Here is a 15,614-nt window from a genome sequence, read left to right on the forward strand (position 1 = left end):
TGAAACTGCCTAGCACAAGAACTGGCAGGGGAGGCATCTAATAAATGGTAGTTTTATTTAATTTTATGTCATTTTAAGGGACGGGCAGATGTAAAGCCTTGTTATTAAGAAATAAGGAGAAAGCAACCATAAATTTGTGGTCTGCCATTTTTTCCCTTCACTTAAGAAAACTTCACCAAAGCTGTATTTTCAGTTCAAATAGGGAGAATAGAATATTTTGCAATAGTTCTCCCACCAAAACCTCAACTCTCAGTACCCAGACACTTTGAAGTTTGGCTGTATGATATATGGCTGTCTATGTATTACTGCTACAGACGTGTTTACGGCATGAAATTCAGACATATTTACAGCATAAAAATGAAAGCCAACAGAGAAAGGCTGATGTAAATGTTAGGCTCCGAATAGCCTATCAGAAAAAAAATCATCATTTACAAAAACGAGGAGTACAGGGCTTGCAAGAAGAAATAGCGGTAAATCGGAAATTTTACACGATAAAAACATTTATGAAGAAAGCTCAGAGGGAAACATTTTTTTCTACCTAAAATTATGAGGTATCATTTTCAGCCTTATTTGCCTTTTGAGATCAAGAAAAAATCAGGTCACTACCACTCTGCTTAACATTTATTTCCTTTTGAAGGCGCCTCATTAGCGCAGTAGGTAGCACTTCTGTCTCATATTTCCTTTTGGGTGACAACATGGACACTCTGTTGAAAAAAAATAAGACAGTGGGGGTTGCTCACCAGAGAAATACAGAAATTGACAAACGTAATGCACAGCAGCTCAACAACAAATAATTTGCCACGGACCAGGCCCAGGAAGGAAACTAAAATGGGAAATTGATAAAAACCGAAAACCGTTCTCTGCGTGAGGCTACAGGGCCGGAAGCTGATATATTTCACAGCCCAAAGGGCTGGAAGACATTCTCTATCTAAAGCGTACAATGGGCTGGGGAGGAGGTCAGGCCACAGGGACTGTCAAAAAGCTCACGGTACAGCAAAACCTCACGGTACAGCAAAACCTCCAAAGTCATTTCCAGAATGTAATCAAAGCTCTTCTGCACAGAATCAGAGTGGTGACAAGTTCTTAGAACTGATTTTTGTTGCTGAGTTCAGCATTAAAGAGTCTCTGAAAAAGCTCAGATCGGCGAGGCTGAATAAACAAGAAGGAAAAGTAAGTTTTCTTATAAAGTCTCAACCACGGCTACATGAAGCTGTCCTTTTTTGTTTCACCAGAAACTCACTGCGTATACCTAAGCCCAACCCCAACCCCCACAAAACCCTGTCTGGCCAACTTTCTAGAATATTCATAAGGTCGATAATGTTAAAAGCAATGACAGTGAAGCCACTCACTATTCTTTTCCTTAAATACATAAATAATATGCCTACATCAAGCACAGAGAATTTTCCCCCCAACATTACATATATTCATGCAAACTGTATTACCTCTGCCCATGTTAAAAAATTTAAGTGTTTAACTGGCATCTATCCTAATCACCCCAGGCCCAAAGCATACAAAAACAAAAAAATAGAGATTTCCAAAAACTTTTTATTAAGGCACACATCCCATATTTTGTTTTAATCATTTCATTTCAAAGATTTTACTTGTAAGCAATCTCCACACCCAACATGGGGCTCAAACTCAAGACCCCGAGATCAAGAGTTACACGCTCCACTGGCTGAGCCAGCCAGGGCCCCCTCTACCCCGCCACAAACCCCATTTTAAAGAATGAGCCCCTAAAGGTTCTGGAAGAACAGATATCATTTCAACAAGGATATCATATCTTCAGGTTTATGCTTATGAAGAAATATAACTGCTTAACTCAAATTTAGTAAACGTATTTATTTTGAAGAGAAAATACCCTTTCTCCTTAATTTTAGATTTTGTGCTCATCCTTTGCTTTCCCTACTTATACAGATTTCTTTCTATTAAAATTTGGTTATTCGAAAGACCTCGAACAGGCGTCTCAGGATACTCTTCCTCAAGGCACCGACAGAGAGAAAAAAAACAAACAGTCACAGATAGAAAACTCTCACAGTAGCAGTTATTCATTTCCTGAGCTAACCCACTTCCGTTTTCAAACATTTCCTTCTCTTCACCAATGTTTTTTTTTGAAATTTGCATCAAAGTCTTCTTGCAAAATACACTTCTGGATCCAGGGCCTGGAAGTGGGGCAAATGCCAACGGCCATGTCATTTTTAATGCCATCGCCACCTTGATGCAAAATTAGAATCTCAAATCAAGTGTCTTTCAGTAGTACAGAGGGCTCCCTGCAATATTAACTGATATTTTCGCAAAAGAAGCTGAGTTTTTATGAGCTTGAGCCATGCTCTGGGTAACAAATGCTTTGATAACAAATGCTCTCAAAGTGAAAAACTAAACACAAAAAAATTTCATGGCTCCTGGCTACTCCATTATAGAAAACCAGAGCATCTTCCATGATAAGGAAATCAATTTTTTTAATCTTTCAGACCTTCAGCAGACTGTAATGAGTTGCTGAGTTTCTCCGTACTAAGTATAACCTTAGAGATAAAACTACAAGTCTAACAATGACTACTGTTGTATATTTCATTATAAATATATCTTCTCAATGATTATGGACTTTAATCAAAGCAAATATATAAAGTTGAACAGGTATTTGGCTATTATGATTCCTTTGTGCTAATAAAGGAATCTTAACTCTATTGTACAAAAGTTGTATTGTACAAAATACAACTTAAAAAATAAGATCAGCCTTTTCCTAAATATAAATATAAAAAGCTTTATGTACTGGCAAAGAGTGATACCACAAAAACAGACAAAAGGAATACAGTCTCTTAAAATGTTTATTTTTGTCAGAATAGCTGACGATTTTCTGTTAAGTCTTTTGGTTCATTATTATAACAAGCATTCTCCCCCTTGAAAAAAATCCATTCAAAATATGTCAATCCTTGAGGTAAAGAACTTTAACTAAAAAAAAAAAAATCTGGTTTTTTTTTTTTTAAAGAAAAATTCTTAATATTCCTTTAGCTTGATAAATAGAAATAATCTCTTCTTCTTCTACTCTGGTGAACAAAAATGTACTTTATACAGCAAAATATCCAGTCACTTATTGGCAAACTAAAGGTGAGAACCTACTCATTTACATGTTCTACTCAAACACAGTGCAATACTTCCATGTTCATATAGACTTAAAAAAAAAAACCCAACGACAACAACAACAACCAAAAAACAGTTACCAACACTCTTCTGGCAAAGACAAGGGTTTTGGAATGGCAAAGGCAATAGAAGTTTTAGATCTCAAAGCTCCAGAAGGGAATTAATCTGAGTCTTCATCATCAAGATACTCCTCGGCATTGCTTAATGTTCGAACAGCATCTAAAAGGAATGGCGGGAAGGCAAAAGGGAACAATTACAGACTGCTCACATTTTGTTTTCACTTTCAAAGCTCCTGATACCTCAACAAGGCGTAATCTTTCCTCAGACCCGGGGACTATACTTCCCCCGAGGATCTTTTTCAACCTTTGCTTTCCTGCCTGACTGTTCAATGTCTGCTGTCATAAAGGCTGACAAACACAGCAGTCTGCATGTCCCTAAAGTACGTAGTGCTGAGGTGCCATTAATCTATCTTGCATGAAATGGAACATGCCGGAAGCCCCTCCACTCATCCAACCTCCTCTCCCAATGACAAGTGCACACGTGGCTTCGGTCGGTCAACAGCCTGCAGCCTTACCTGAAGGGAAGGTCACTGGGTAGAAAGATAACTGATGAAGGGGAAAAAAGGAAAAAGAAAGAGAATGAAAACACAGAAGCTTCGGTTTCATCTTTAAAAGCATGGATAAATAAAGTACCCTCCGAGGTAAAAGAATGAAATAAGAAAAACAAACAAAAGTTTGAAACAGAAAGAGCCAAACCCTACCATATGTGACAACAAGCTTGAGCAGGGTTCTGATAAAGTCATCTGATCTTTAACTGTTTACCTATTTGACTGTCTAGTTAAATGCCTGTAAGCAACAGGTTACATGGGGTATAATTTCAGGGGGCAAACTGAAATGCAAACCTAAGCACTGTCAGAGCTCAACAAGGGTATGTTATCGTGCTCTCTAACTACTATACTCTGTGCTCACTGGAGATATGACAGACGGATTCCAAGTCTGGGGCAGAAAATGTAAAAGAAGGACCTGAAACCTCCTGTCACAGCATAAAACAAGGATGCTATCAGGGCGCCTGGGTGGCTCAGTGGGTTAAGCGTCCAACTCCGGCTCAGGTCATGATCTCACAGTCCGTGGGTTCGAGCCCCGCATTGGGCTCTGTGCTGACAGCTCAGAGCCTGGAGCCTGCTTCAGATTCTGTGGCTCCCTCTCTCTGTGCCCTTTCCCCACTTGCTCTCTGTCTCTCAAAATAAATAAATAAATAAGTAAATAAGTAAATAAATAAATAACAAGGATTCTATCAAAGAGAGTGTCATGTTACAAAGGTTCATGATCCAACCTAAAAAGCCCTCCTCCACTAACCAGACAGGAACTATCAATAGGGATACTAAATGTAATGGATTGAAACACAGCAAATATTTCAGCACACATCAAAGAGAATTCACTAGTCCTCTTTGGAGAATGATAAGGAACCAACACATTATTTCAAAAACTCATACATAAAGGATGAAAATCAAGCCTTGATTCTTCCCCTACTATACAAACTATTCCTCGGAGTCATCCTATTCCCACGCAGATCACAATACAAATTCAAACTTTTTATTGGATGATTGAGGGAATGAAGCAAGAAGAAAGAAAAAGGTAATGTGAAAACTGAAATATAAAAATTCATTTCTTGCCTCTGTGTGTCAGGCCCTAAGATGACCTCATTAATGAGTCTATTATCTAATCATTACACATTTAGGAAAGTAGACCAAAGGCACTTAGTGTGAACAGAGAAGAAGAGACCTACCTCCTAGCCCTGTTCTACAAAGACTGCAGAAAGGGGAGGGGAAAAAGAGTAGACCTGCCTTCCCCAGCTCTGCATGCTCAGATGGAGGCTTCTGGGTAGAGCCTTCTGGGGTCTGGGCAAGCATGGCATTCTCCTTGCCTATCAGGATCAAGCCCATAGTACACATGAGACTCTGATAACCTCCAGCTCCGAAGAAACCTTACTTGCTCAGGACATTCTGAAGGTACCCGTAGAACAACAAGAAGTCAGTGGCAGAAAAAGGAAGTTGGGCCATAGTCCTACTTCCTGACCCAACCAAGGCAGCAGGAAGGAAGAGGCGCATGCCAGGTGAAAGCATCTCTCCCACATGGCTGCATGCATGGCTTCTCAATCAACAAGTAGCTGGGGGGCACCACTCGGCTGGTCCATACTTTCCCGCTGGCTTAGCAGACCCTCGATCCATCTAAGCATGAGTAATTACTTTAAAGAAACACCAGCTCTGCCAGTGAGCATTCATGGATGAAATAATTCAGGAACCTGAGCTGCTCAGCGGTTTATACTGCATCTGAACTGAAGTTAAAAGAAGTAAGAATCTGGAACAAAGATGTATCTGGAGTAAAGAACAGAAGGACCAGCGGACTCGTGAGCAGGGCTATGATGGGAATTTGGTGATGGGCGAGCAGGATAATTCTGGGAAGCTCCCTTGGCGAGTCACGAAGAGGAGGACTGTTTGCTATTTTTGATGAACTAAAGCAGGAAACCCGAGGCCTCATTTTATTTTGTTGCTTCCGATGGAACAGGGCGAGGGGACAAGATAATGCTGCCTCTTCTCAGAAAACAAAGGGGGCTTAAGGAAGAGAGAAGCTTTCTAGGGGTTCAAAAACCAATGGCAATGTGACTCATATGAGGAAAACAGAAATCAGTACCTCACTCCACAAGCTCAGAGAGTGACAACACCCTCGGGTTAACATAGAAACAAAAATGCACGGGGCCTCTACACTGGAAATGTCTCAGAAGTTGTTTTGGTGATTCTCCATCAACACAGACCAGGCTAAACTTCAGACTCTGAAAAGCAATACTAAAAAGGGTTGGAATGATGAGTAGCAATGCTCAATAAAGATGTGAAAATCGAGTTCTCCATTATACTAGTTCCATTCTAGAAAATGGTGGACAAGGTATAGCAATCATTGGCTTATATACTCCATGCTGGTATTAAAGTGCCAAACACAAGATAAAAGTAAAGTAAGGTTTAGAAGTGGGGGGGAGTGGGAAGGAAGAGAGATTGTCAACCAAAACATCTTGTATTCTCCTTTTTCCTCCCTCAGGGTTCCTCATGGGCCAGGAGACTGATGGCGGATGAAACGGAGAGACAGGAAAGGAAAATGGGGAGGGGTAAAGCACCTCCCCCCAGAATTTCTTTCAGGGGGAAGCATTCAGTACATTATGTACAGAGAAGTCCAATAAACAGCCAGTCTCTGAATAGTAATCATGAAGAATGCAAGCGTGTTTCACACCTTTTCTTTAACAGCTTTTTGAAATAACCACAAGGACCTTTGGTTTTTTTTTTTTTTTTTCAAACCCAATCTCCCACGCGGATAGATATTTTTATCTCTAAGAATGTATACCTAAACTTCACCTTTAAAAACCACCCCACAGTCTGTAAATAAACGTCAAATTGGTTACGTCTAGAATAATTCTGATTGTAGTTTACTGATACTCTTGTTTAAAACAGGAATAAAATGTAATTATGGAGCTCTTCAGTGCTTAATTGAAAAGTAAATATTTAGAGACAATCACTTGTACAACCAGATTCGGAAACCACAGTCCTCTGATAAGGGCTCTAATGGAAAGCAAGTGATTCTACTGGATTGCAAGGAACAAAGGAAACACACAGAAAGTACTAAAAGGCCAAAGCCTCTTCACTGTGTTTGCCTGAAGGTATTCTTTGATGTTGAATGTTCCAAATTAGACCCAGGATGTAAAATCTAACTTCGAAACCACAGGAAAAGTTTACCAAGAAAACTTCCCCCCAATTCTAAGCTGATAAACGTCAGTCCTGATGGCGTGAGAGAGGAGAGAGAAGGATTCAAGTCAAATACCTCTTCCCTCTTTCTTTTTCAGGAGAGATGCACAAGCCGCATTAGTAGCCATGTCCAGGGCCAGCTTCTTCTCGTTGTTTCTTAAGTCTGTTCTTGCACCTTCCCCAACACAAGAAAAGCAAATCAGTGTTTTTGAAGAATCTGGAGTAGGAGACCATCTTCTTTCCACCAAAATGAATCACTTTTGGCCAAACTAACTAAGAGAACCGTTCTGGCCCCGAAGTAAGCTTTTTTAAAACAGTCAAAGCATGTTTGGTGTCCTTCAATCAGGGTGCTTGCTGCTGTGTCATTGATAATTAGGCACAATTAAAATAGTGCCTTTCCTTTCAAATCCTCACAATGCCGCATGTGACTTTTCAGTGGGGACTTCACCATCCCCGAGGTACATTTGAGACAGGTGGACTCCAATGCATCCTGGCATGAGTTGTAAGTAATTTAACACACCCTTTGCTTCCTGAGAGAAGCCTATGTCGGGTGCACCCGTGGCGATTAATATTTTATATCTGCAAAGATGCTCTTGTGCAAATTAGCAGAAGAGTAACTCAAGAAAAGCTAGGGGTGATCCATTGTTTCCGTAGCACGCCTTCTACTTGCTTTTTGTCCTGGTCTTCATTGTGATAAAAATTACATCAGGATTCATGGGTACATTTTCATTGTTAAAACTTCAAAGATAGCGAAGTATGCTGAGCAAAAAGCATACGTCCCATTTCATCCCCCGACTAACCCCTCCCAGCCCATCTTCCAGCTTGTCTGGAGGAAACCATTCCCTGCAAGGAGGTACCAGTCCCTGCCCTCCTCAGCTGCAGGAATGCACTCATGGACACCTACACCCAAAATCACACCGCATACAATGTTCTGTAAGTGGATTTTTTTTAACTCAGCAATATAGAATGGTACCCATTCCTCAGCAGTACACATACTAATAACTCAATCCATCTGAACATTTGTAAGTAATCAATTTTGTGAACATTCCAATATTTATTTAATAACCCTCCTCTTCCCCTACTGAGGGGCATGTAGGCTGTATGTTCCTAGATCACAAACATTATTGCCGTAAATCTCCTTGAATACCAGCTTTCTGAAGAACTTCCCAGAAGTGATGCTGGAATATAAGGCTAAGTTCAGTTTTAAGTCTGCTAGCTACTGTCTGACTGCTTTCCAGGAAGCTTTACCAATTTATACTTCCTGCCACAGAACAGGAGGAGCCATTTTTTTGTGATCTCATCCTCTTCAGGAAACAAAAAATAAGTGAAATGAAACTCAAAGGCACAAAAACACTGAGTGAAGAAAGCATGGTTTGTTTAATTAGGAATATGGCAGTTGTGTATAGAAATCTCTCTCATGCAACTTAGATCTACCCACAGCTAAGTGTCTATAGAAACCTCATTCTCTCATTGGGCTACAGGGAAAAATTCCAGAGGGTTAAGGGCTCTGTGACTGGTCATATCTTACATTACATTACACGTTAGGACCCATATACATGATTTCTGTCAGGACAGGAAATGTCCGGAGCCAGCAAGGCAGAGAAGAAACGACCATTTCCTGTGTCCCTCTCAACCAGTGCTACCCAAGAGAAATACAATATGAGCCGTATGTGTCATTTAAAATTTTTCTAGGGGCCCCATTTTCAAAAGGTGGAAATCATTTTAATAATGTATTTTATTTAATATGGTAGATCCAAAATGTTACCACTTTATCATATAAGCAACATAAAAGTTATTGTGATACTTTACATCTTTTTTTCCCCTAAGTCTTTGAAATTTAATGTGCCTTTTACACTGACAGTACATCTCAGTCCAGACTATGCTCATTTCACCGGCCCAGTGGCCTGTGTGGCTAGTGACAGGTGGCGCGGTTCTCAGCATAACCCTTAGGGGGCACTAGAGTGGTCCTCATGCTGTCTGATCTTTTACACCTGAGATTTACATCACCAACGTCCTTTAAATCGGTAACAGGGACGCCTGGGTGGCTTAGTCGGTTAAGCGTCCGACTTTCGCTTGGGTCATGATCTCGCGGTTCGTGGGTTCGAGCCCCGCGTTGGGCTCTGTGCTGACTGCCAGCTCAGAGCCTGGAGCTTGTTTCGGTCTGTGACTCCCTCTCTCTCTGACCCTCCCCTGCTCAAGCTGTCTCTCTCTCTCTCCTAGAAATAAAAAATTAAAAAAAAAAAAGATATTAAATCGGTAACATTTCCTCTCATGTATCCCACAACATTGCTACAAGGGTCCCTAATGGAGGTGCATCCATAAGACACCTTGGGATTCAAGCATCTTCTATCATAGGCTTCTGGACCAGGATGCAGTATAGGAGAGACACCCAGCCCTGTGGAAGGATTAATCCATATTTGTGTGACGGACGGGTAGATGGTGAGTCCATTATTTCACTGTCCCCTCTGACTTGTATAAAAAATAGGGAATTGAGGTAGCTTCACATTTTTTGTACAACTAGCACCTGCTCAGATCAGAGCAGGACATGACAGCCCCAGCGTTCTTTCTTATCTGTCAGGACTTTGCTTGTGAGCAGGGGCCTCAGCACCTTCACCCCTACAGACTTCTGAGATCACATCGTCTCTGCACTTGCCCCTGGGTGCACACACATGCCTTTCTTCTAGGACCCTTTACTCCTGCAGAAATGTATTAAAAACTCGTGCGATAAGTAATGTATGTCATTTTAAAGCCTACCAAGCTTTTAATGTAAAACCAAAACTTTGGCACGAATCACCTCAAGTCTGTAATTTCGTCTTATTGTAACAACTCTGTGATACAGGCAGAGTCGAGCTTAAAATCCCAGTTTCAAAATACGAGGCTTCTGATTCTTCCTACTATTTCAAATAATGTAATTGAATGTAGCCTGTTTGTCCAGGGTAAGCAAAGGCCAGACCAACGGGGCACCTGCTTTACCTTTTTCCAGAAGCAACTGGACGATGTCTGCATAACCCTTCCAGGCAGCGGCGTGCAAAGCTGTGTCTCCCAACTTGTTCTAGGGTGATTTAAAAAAAGAGAAAAGTAGCATTTTAAAAAGAGACGCCGGGCTGAAAACATGCATGGAGTTAGGTGGACTCTAAGCAAAGTCAAAATGAGAACGAGTTCTAAAGTCACATAAAATTCCCAAGAGAGAAAGGAGGCTCAAGAGATGAGGAAACGGTCATCAGGGACGGAAGGCGGAGCAGAGACGGACTGGACCGAGCAGAGGGAGACCCAGGAGGAAGCCCGCGGATCCGCCCCTGCAAACCTCGCGAGAATTAGGAAGCCGCGCTGTCTGGAGACGCGGGACATGCCCGAGGCACGCGAGTGAAAACGAGAGAACTGGGCGGAAGCGTTTACGGAAGTCATCAGGGGGCGCCTGGGTGACGCCGTCGGTGGAGCCTCCGACTCTAGACTTTGGCTCAGGTCACGATCTCATGGTTCGTGGGCTCGAGCCCCGTGTCGGGCTCGGCGCTGCTGAGAGGATGGAGCCTGCTCGGGACTCTCTCGCTGCTCCTCCTCAGCTCACACAACGCGCACACTTTCTCTCTCAAAATAAATAAGTAAACATTTAAAAGAAGAAGAGGAGGTAATTCGATCACCTTCCTCTCTCTTGGCTGCCGGGTGAGCCGGGGCAGACGGCCGAATCACCCTGTTGAAAACGTAACCAGAGAAGTGTCCAAGCTCGGGCAACTTGCAGGTACCAGGGAAGGTGGCCACAGGGCCCGGTACTGAAACACTGCGGGGAGGCGGGAGAGGGCAGTCACCCTCACGTCTGGGTGTCGCCCCAGCGCAACGGCCGGGACCTTCCCACGTCACCCCGCAGGGAGGCCCGGAGCCCGTACGCCCCATCCGCCTGCACAGCTTCCAGTCACCCTTAAACATGAACAGAGAGGCAGAGATACTACGTATTTGAGGAAAGCCTCTAATATTTGAGAGAAGAGTGAAACAAAATGAATGGATCTCAGACGGAGAAGACACAGTACAGTGAATGGCAGGAAGCCTTTTAAAGGTGCCCAAGATCCCTGCCCTCTGGGGATCCACCCTCTGTATAATTCCTCCCCCTCAAATATGTATGAGACTAATGAATATAATAGGATATCACTCCCATGATGAGGTTTCTAATCAGTTGATGGTGAGTTCATCAAAAGGGAGGTTATACTGGGTGGGCCTGACCTAATCAGATGGGCCCTTTCCCAAAGTTATAGCTTCAGAGGCGCAATTGCCTACCGACCTTAAGGAAGAAAGCAAACAGCCATGTTGTACAATGTCTACGGAGGGGGGTGATCTCTGAAAGCTAAGGGCCAGAGCACTGCAGGTGCAAGAAACTCAATCCTCTGGGCAACCTGAATGAGCCTGGAATAGGATCTGAGCTCCAGATGAGAACCTGCTTCTGGCCAATACCTTGACTCTGGCCCGAGAGACCCTGAGCAGAGAGCCCAGCTCTGCCACACCCAGAATTCTGGCCTACAGAACGTGTGAGGTAAATGCGTGTTGTTTTAAGCAGCTAAGGTTGTGGTTATTTGTCACACAGCAATAGAAAACTCAAGACACTAAGGAATTTAAAAGGTAACCAAAATAAAACACAAAGCTAAGAATATCTTGGGGCATGTGGCTGGCTCAGTCGGTTAAGCATCCGACTTTTGATTTGATTTCTGCTCCAGTCACTATCTTGTGGTTGGTGAGTTCGAACCCCAAGTAGGGCTCCACGCTGACAGCACAGGGCCTGCTTGGGATTCTCTCTCTCTCTTTCTGCCCCTCCCCCACCTCTCTCTCTCTCTCTCTCAAATAAATAAACTTTAAAAAAAAAAGTAAGAAAATTTGAGAAAAACAAAATAACTGGAGACTCAGTAAGAGGTCCAACCTAGCTACTACTGAGCATTCCAGAACCAAAGAATAAAGACAGTAGTCAGTAAAAACTAGAAAAGAAATAGTCAACAGGACTTTTTTTCAGGCTGAAGGAGTCTACCACCATTACTGGGAAGACACACACGCTGAAGCACATCGTTACAAAATTCTAGAACACTAAAGACAGAGTTGTAATTCTGAGCAACAGAAAAGCAGATCACATACAGAAGAATGGGAATCAAAATGGCATCAAAACAATCCTAAAAACCAGAATACCGTAGAGCCTTGCCTGCAAAATCCTGAGGAAAATAATTTTCAATCTAGAATTCTGTCAGCCCAATAACCAATCCCTAGATCCCCTTTCTTAGCAATCTTCAAGGATGTTCTTCAACATACGGAGGAAAACACAGGATCCAGAAAAGTGAAGACACGCCCCAGGAGAAAGGCGACAGTAAGTCTTCCCAGGAAGACAGCAAAGGGCAGCAGAGACCGAGTCGCTTCGAATGGGGATGAGGGCTTCGGGAAGTACCATTCCAGGGAGAAAAAAGAATGCAGTTCTCTAATACAGTTTGGAAAAGTATATCAAGAGAACATGAAATAGTGTGGAAATCTTTATGAGATACAGAAACCAAAAGACAGAAACCAGCTAGGGGCGCCTGGATGGCTAAGTCGGTTAAGTGTCCAACTTAGGTCAGGATCTCACGCTTCCTGAGTTCGAGCCCCGCACTGGGCTCTGCACTGACAGCATGGAGCCTGCTTGGGAATCTTGCTCTCTCCTCTCTCTCTGCCCCTCCACCACTCATGCTTCCTCTCACTCTCAAGATAAATAAACTGAAAATAAAACCCCCAGCAAAAGAAAAGTCAAGAAGTATAGAAACAGAAGTTATACACGCAGTGAGCAATATTTAAATATTTAAATAGCCATAATACTTGTAAGCTTCGTAGAGCAATGTAACCAAAAACAATGATATGATATGTGGGAGAGACCAGAGGAGCAGAGGCTGGGCACTGGCAGATCAGAGTGGGGGCAGCTGAGAAGCTTCAGCCTTCAGATGGGACACTGACACACTGATGAAGGTGACGACTTAGGGGACAGCTCCGTAAGCCTCTTCCTTATTAGTCACATGATGGCAAGAGTGAAGTGCTCAACGCTTCAACGCTGAGTGACATATGAGAAGGAACATGACAGGTATTTTGGGCTTTATACAATTTGGACTTCAGTACAACAGTAATTTTTTAACTATGTGCTTATATTACCTGGATTAAAAATTGTAGGAAAGATAACAAATGGGAAAAGGTCAGTTCAAGACACGAAGATAGGACTTTCCATGCCCATAAGGCACAGGGCGAGAACAAGGCAGGTGTGTTAAGTGACCAGCAGCTTCCGTGGAAGCGATCTTACCTGTTGGTTCAGTTCAATGTTTGGTTGAGTAAACAGCATTTCCACTATATCTGAAATTCAAACAGAAAAGGGATTTTTCTTAAGACTGCAAAGGAAAAGGCTGACAAGACTAGGCATAGCCGTTTTAAAAGAGAGGATTCCTTAGAAGACTCTTCAAAAAAATCCTTACAACAAATTTGTTAAAATTTATGTAAATACAAGACTTAAGAACCTAAAAGTAGAATTATCTAGGGGAAAACTGTTTTGCAATAATTTGGCTTTTGGATTTTCACATGGCAACCATTATAGAAAAAGCTCTACATTCACTATGATATTTTACATTCATTTAACTAATCTGCCTTTATCAGCTCAAACGAGATGGGCTTCTTTTGGGGAAGAGCCATCAACTTTCTTCTGGCTATGCTGCTTAATGTGTTGGGTGCTTTGTTTCTCATGGCTGCCGTGTTTATTTTGTGTGTGTGCTGTGGGGAGAGGTAGAAAGAGGGTGGGTGCAGCAGATGTGGGGTCAGGCTGAAACAGATCTAGAAATTCCATCTGTCATATTGCTGAGTGTAACTGAGAGGTCTGTCCACTCAACCACTACCTTACATAAATGCTGTCTTTCCCCAGAATCTAACATGCACGTGTTAAACTTACATGTAAATCGGAAAACACGTCTTGGGAAGGGCTAAGCTAGAGTAGTCACTTTCTGCCCCTCTCTTCCATCAGATTAGATAGTGGGGTTTGTGAGGACATGACTGTGATCTTCCTGTAACCCCTCCAAGCCCTAGAGAGGAAAGGAAGCTCCTACTCTTTCAAGAGGTCCGTGCAGTGAGCATCCAACCTACTGCGTTCCAGACCTCCTAGGAGGAAGGTTTTGGCCAATGTTCTGAAGGATGCGAAAAGCATAATTTTTGTTCCGTTTCTGTAAACGCCGCTCCCCTTCCTGAAGCACATTTTCAGCAACATGGACGCTGAAGGCAACGAACAGGACACAGTACCTTTGTGGCCCCCGTGGCAGGCCCAGTACAGGGCAGTGCTCCCGGCTTTGTCCAAGCCATTCACACCAACTCGGTTGTCCAAACACTCCCTCAACCAGCTCAAGTTGCCTGAAAAAGTTTTACAGAAAAGCACAAGAAAGAGGGTTTTGGTGTTTTGTTTTGCTTTGAAATCAATTCCGTCCTGAAATCAATTCTGTCCTCTACACATTTCCATCTAGAATGGATTAGTTAGCAAATCTGAAATTAAGACCTCCTCAGGAATGTATTCATGATGGTACATTTTCACTTCCAACTTATTAATGAAAAGCAGTAACGACAATTTGTGGGGGTTGGAGGGGAGGGAAAAGGGAGGTACAGTAGGAATGGCTTAAGGAACACACATTATTAGTCACAGTTCTGGGAAGTCCAGAATGAAGGTGCCAGCAGATTCAGTGTCTGGTAAGCGCCTGCTTCCTGGTTCATAGACACCGTCTTTCCACCACTTCGACAGAGCAGAGGGAGGGAGCTCTCTGGGGTCTCTACCAGTTCCATTCATGAGGCCAGAGCCCTCATAACCTAATCACCTACCGAAGGCCCTACCTCCAAACACGGCCACAATGGGGTTGGGTTCCAACATCTGAATTTTGAGGGGACACAAGCATTCAATCTATGGTGTACACAGGTTGGTACACACACACTAAACAGTGTGTATAAAACTGATGAAATAACAAGCTCGATGGATTGTGCAACATCAATTTTTAATGATAGGTTAATTGGAAGAGTGGCCTACATGAGTCTATGTATGGTAGTCTTACTCTGTAAAAGCTATACACATGTAATTTTTTCCTTTGTGAAATCCTGGACCTTGGGGGAAAAATACCAGTCAAAACTAAGAACAAGTAGATAACATTCATATTTATATTAAATGCATATTAAATTTCAGTTCTTATAAGAAAATAAGAAAACAAACACTAAATAACCTACTCAAAGCGGCTGCTCTCATACGTTAAAATATAACTTTTTAAATTTTATTTAAAAAATTTTTTTTAATTTTTATTTATTTTTGAGAGAGAGAGAGAGTGCAAGTGAGGGAGGGGCAGAGAGAGAGGGAGACACAGAATCCAAAAACGGCTCCAGGCTCTGAGCTGTCAGCACAGACCCTGACGTGGGGCTTGAACTCACAAACTGTAAGATCATGACCTGAGCCGAAGTCAGATGCTTAACTGACTGAGCCACCCAGGAGCCCGTAAAATGTAACTATTAATTTAAAATCCTCTGGCTAATACTCTAAATATATAATTTACAAATGATTCTTCTTTTTTTCTTCCCTCCTTCCCTTCCCTCCTCCCTCCCTCTCTTTCTTGTTTCAAGTTTTTATTTAAATGCCAGTTATTTAGGGGCTCCTGGGTGGCTCAGTCAGTTAAGCATCCAACTCTTGATTTCAGCT

The 15,614-nt window shown here is 42.4% G+C and overlaps 1 protein-coding gene across 1 annotated transcript in view; it reads right to left on the minus strand.

Moving 5' to 3' along the window:
* Positions 1–2,804: 2,804 nt before the first annotated feature.
* The window catches only part of OSTF1 (osteoclast stimulating factor 1), a 42,653-nt gene continuing 29,843 nt past the window's right edge, over positions 2,805–15,614 (minus strand). The window contains exons 7-11 of the mRNA XM_077759291.1: positions 14,189–14,296; positions 13,209–13,258; positions 9,896–9,974; positions 6,999–7,097; positions 2,805–3,354 (exon numbers count right to left, since the gene is read on the minus strand). Of these exons, the coding sequence (XP_077615417.1) occupies positions 3,296–3,354; positions 6,999–7,097; positions 9,896–9,974; positions 13,209–13,258; positions 14,189–14,296 (395 nt within the window). The 3' untranslated portion in view covers positions 2,805–3,295. The remainder of the gene's footprint in view (positions 3,355–6,998; positions 7,098–9,895; positions 9,975–13,208; positions 13,259–14,188; positions 14,297–15,614) is intronic.

The sequence above is a fragment of the Crocuta crocuta genome, unplaced genomic scaffold (genome assembly GCF_008692635.1).
Source record: "Crocuta crocuta isolate KB4526 unplaced genomic scaffold, BGI_CrCroc_1.0 scaffold41, whole genome shotgun sequence".
Classification (NCBI taxonomy): domain Eukaryota; kingdom Metazoa; phylum Chordata; class Mammalia; order Carnivora; family Hyaenidae; genus Crocuta; species Crocuta crocuta.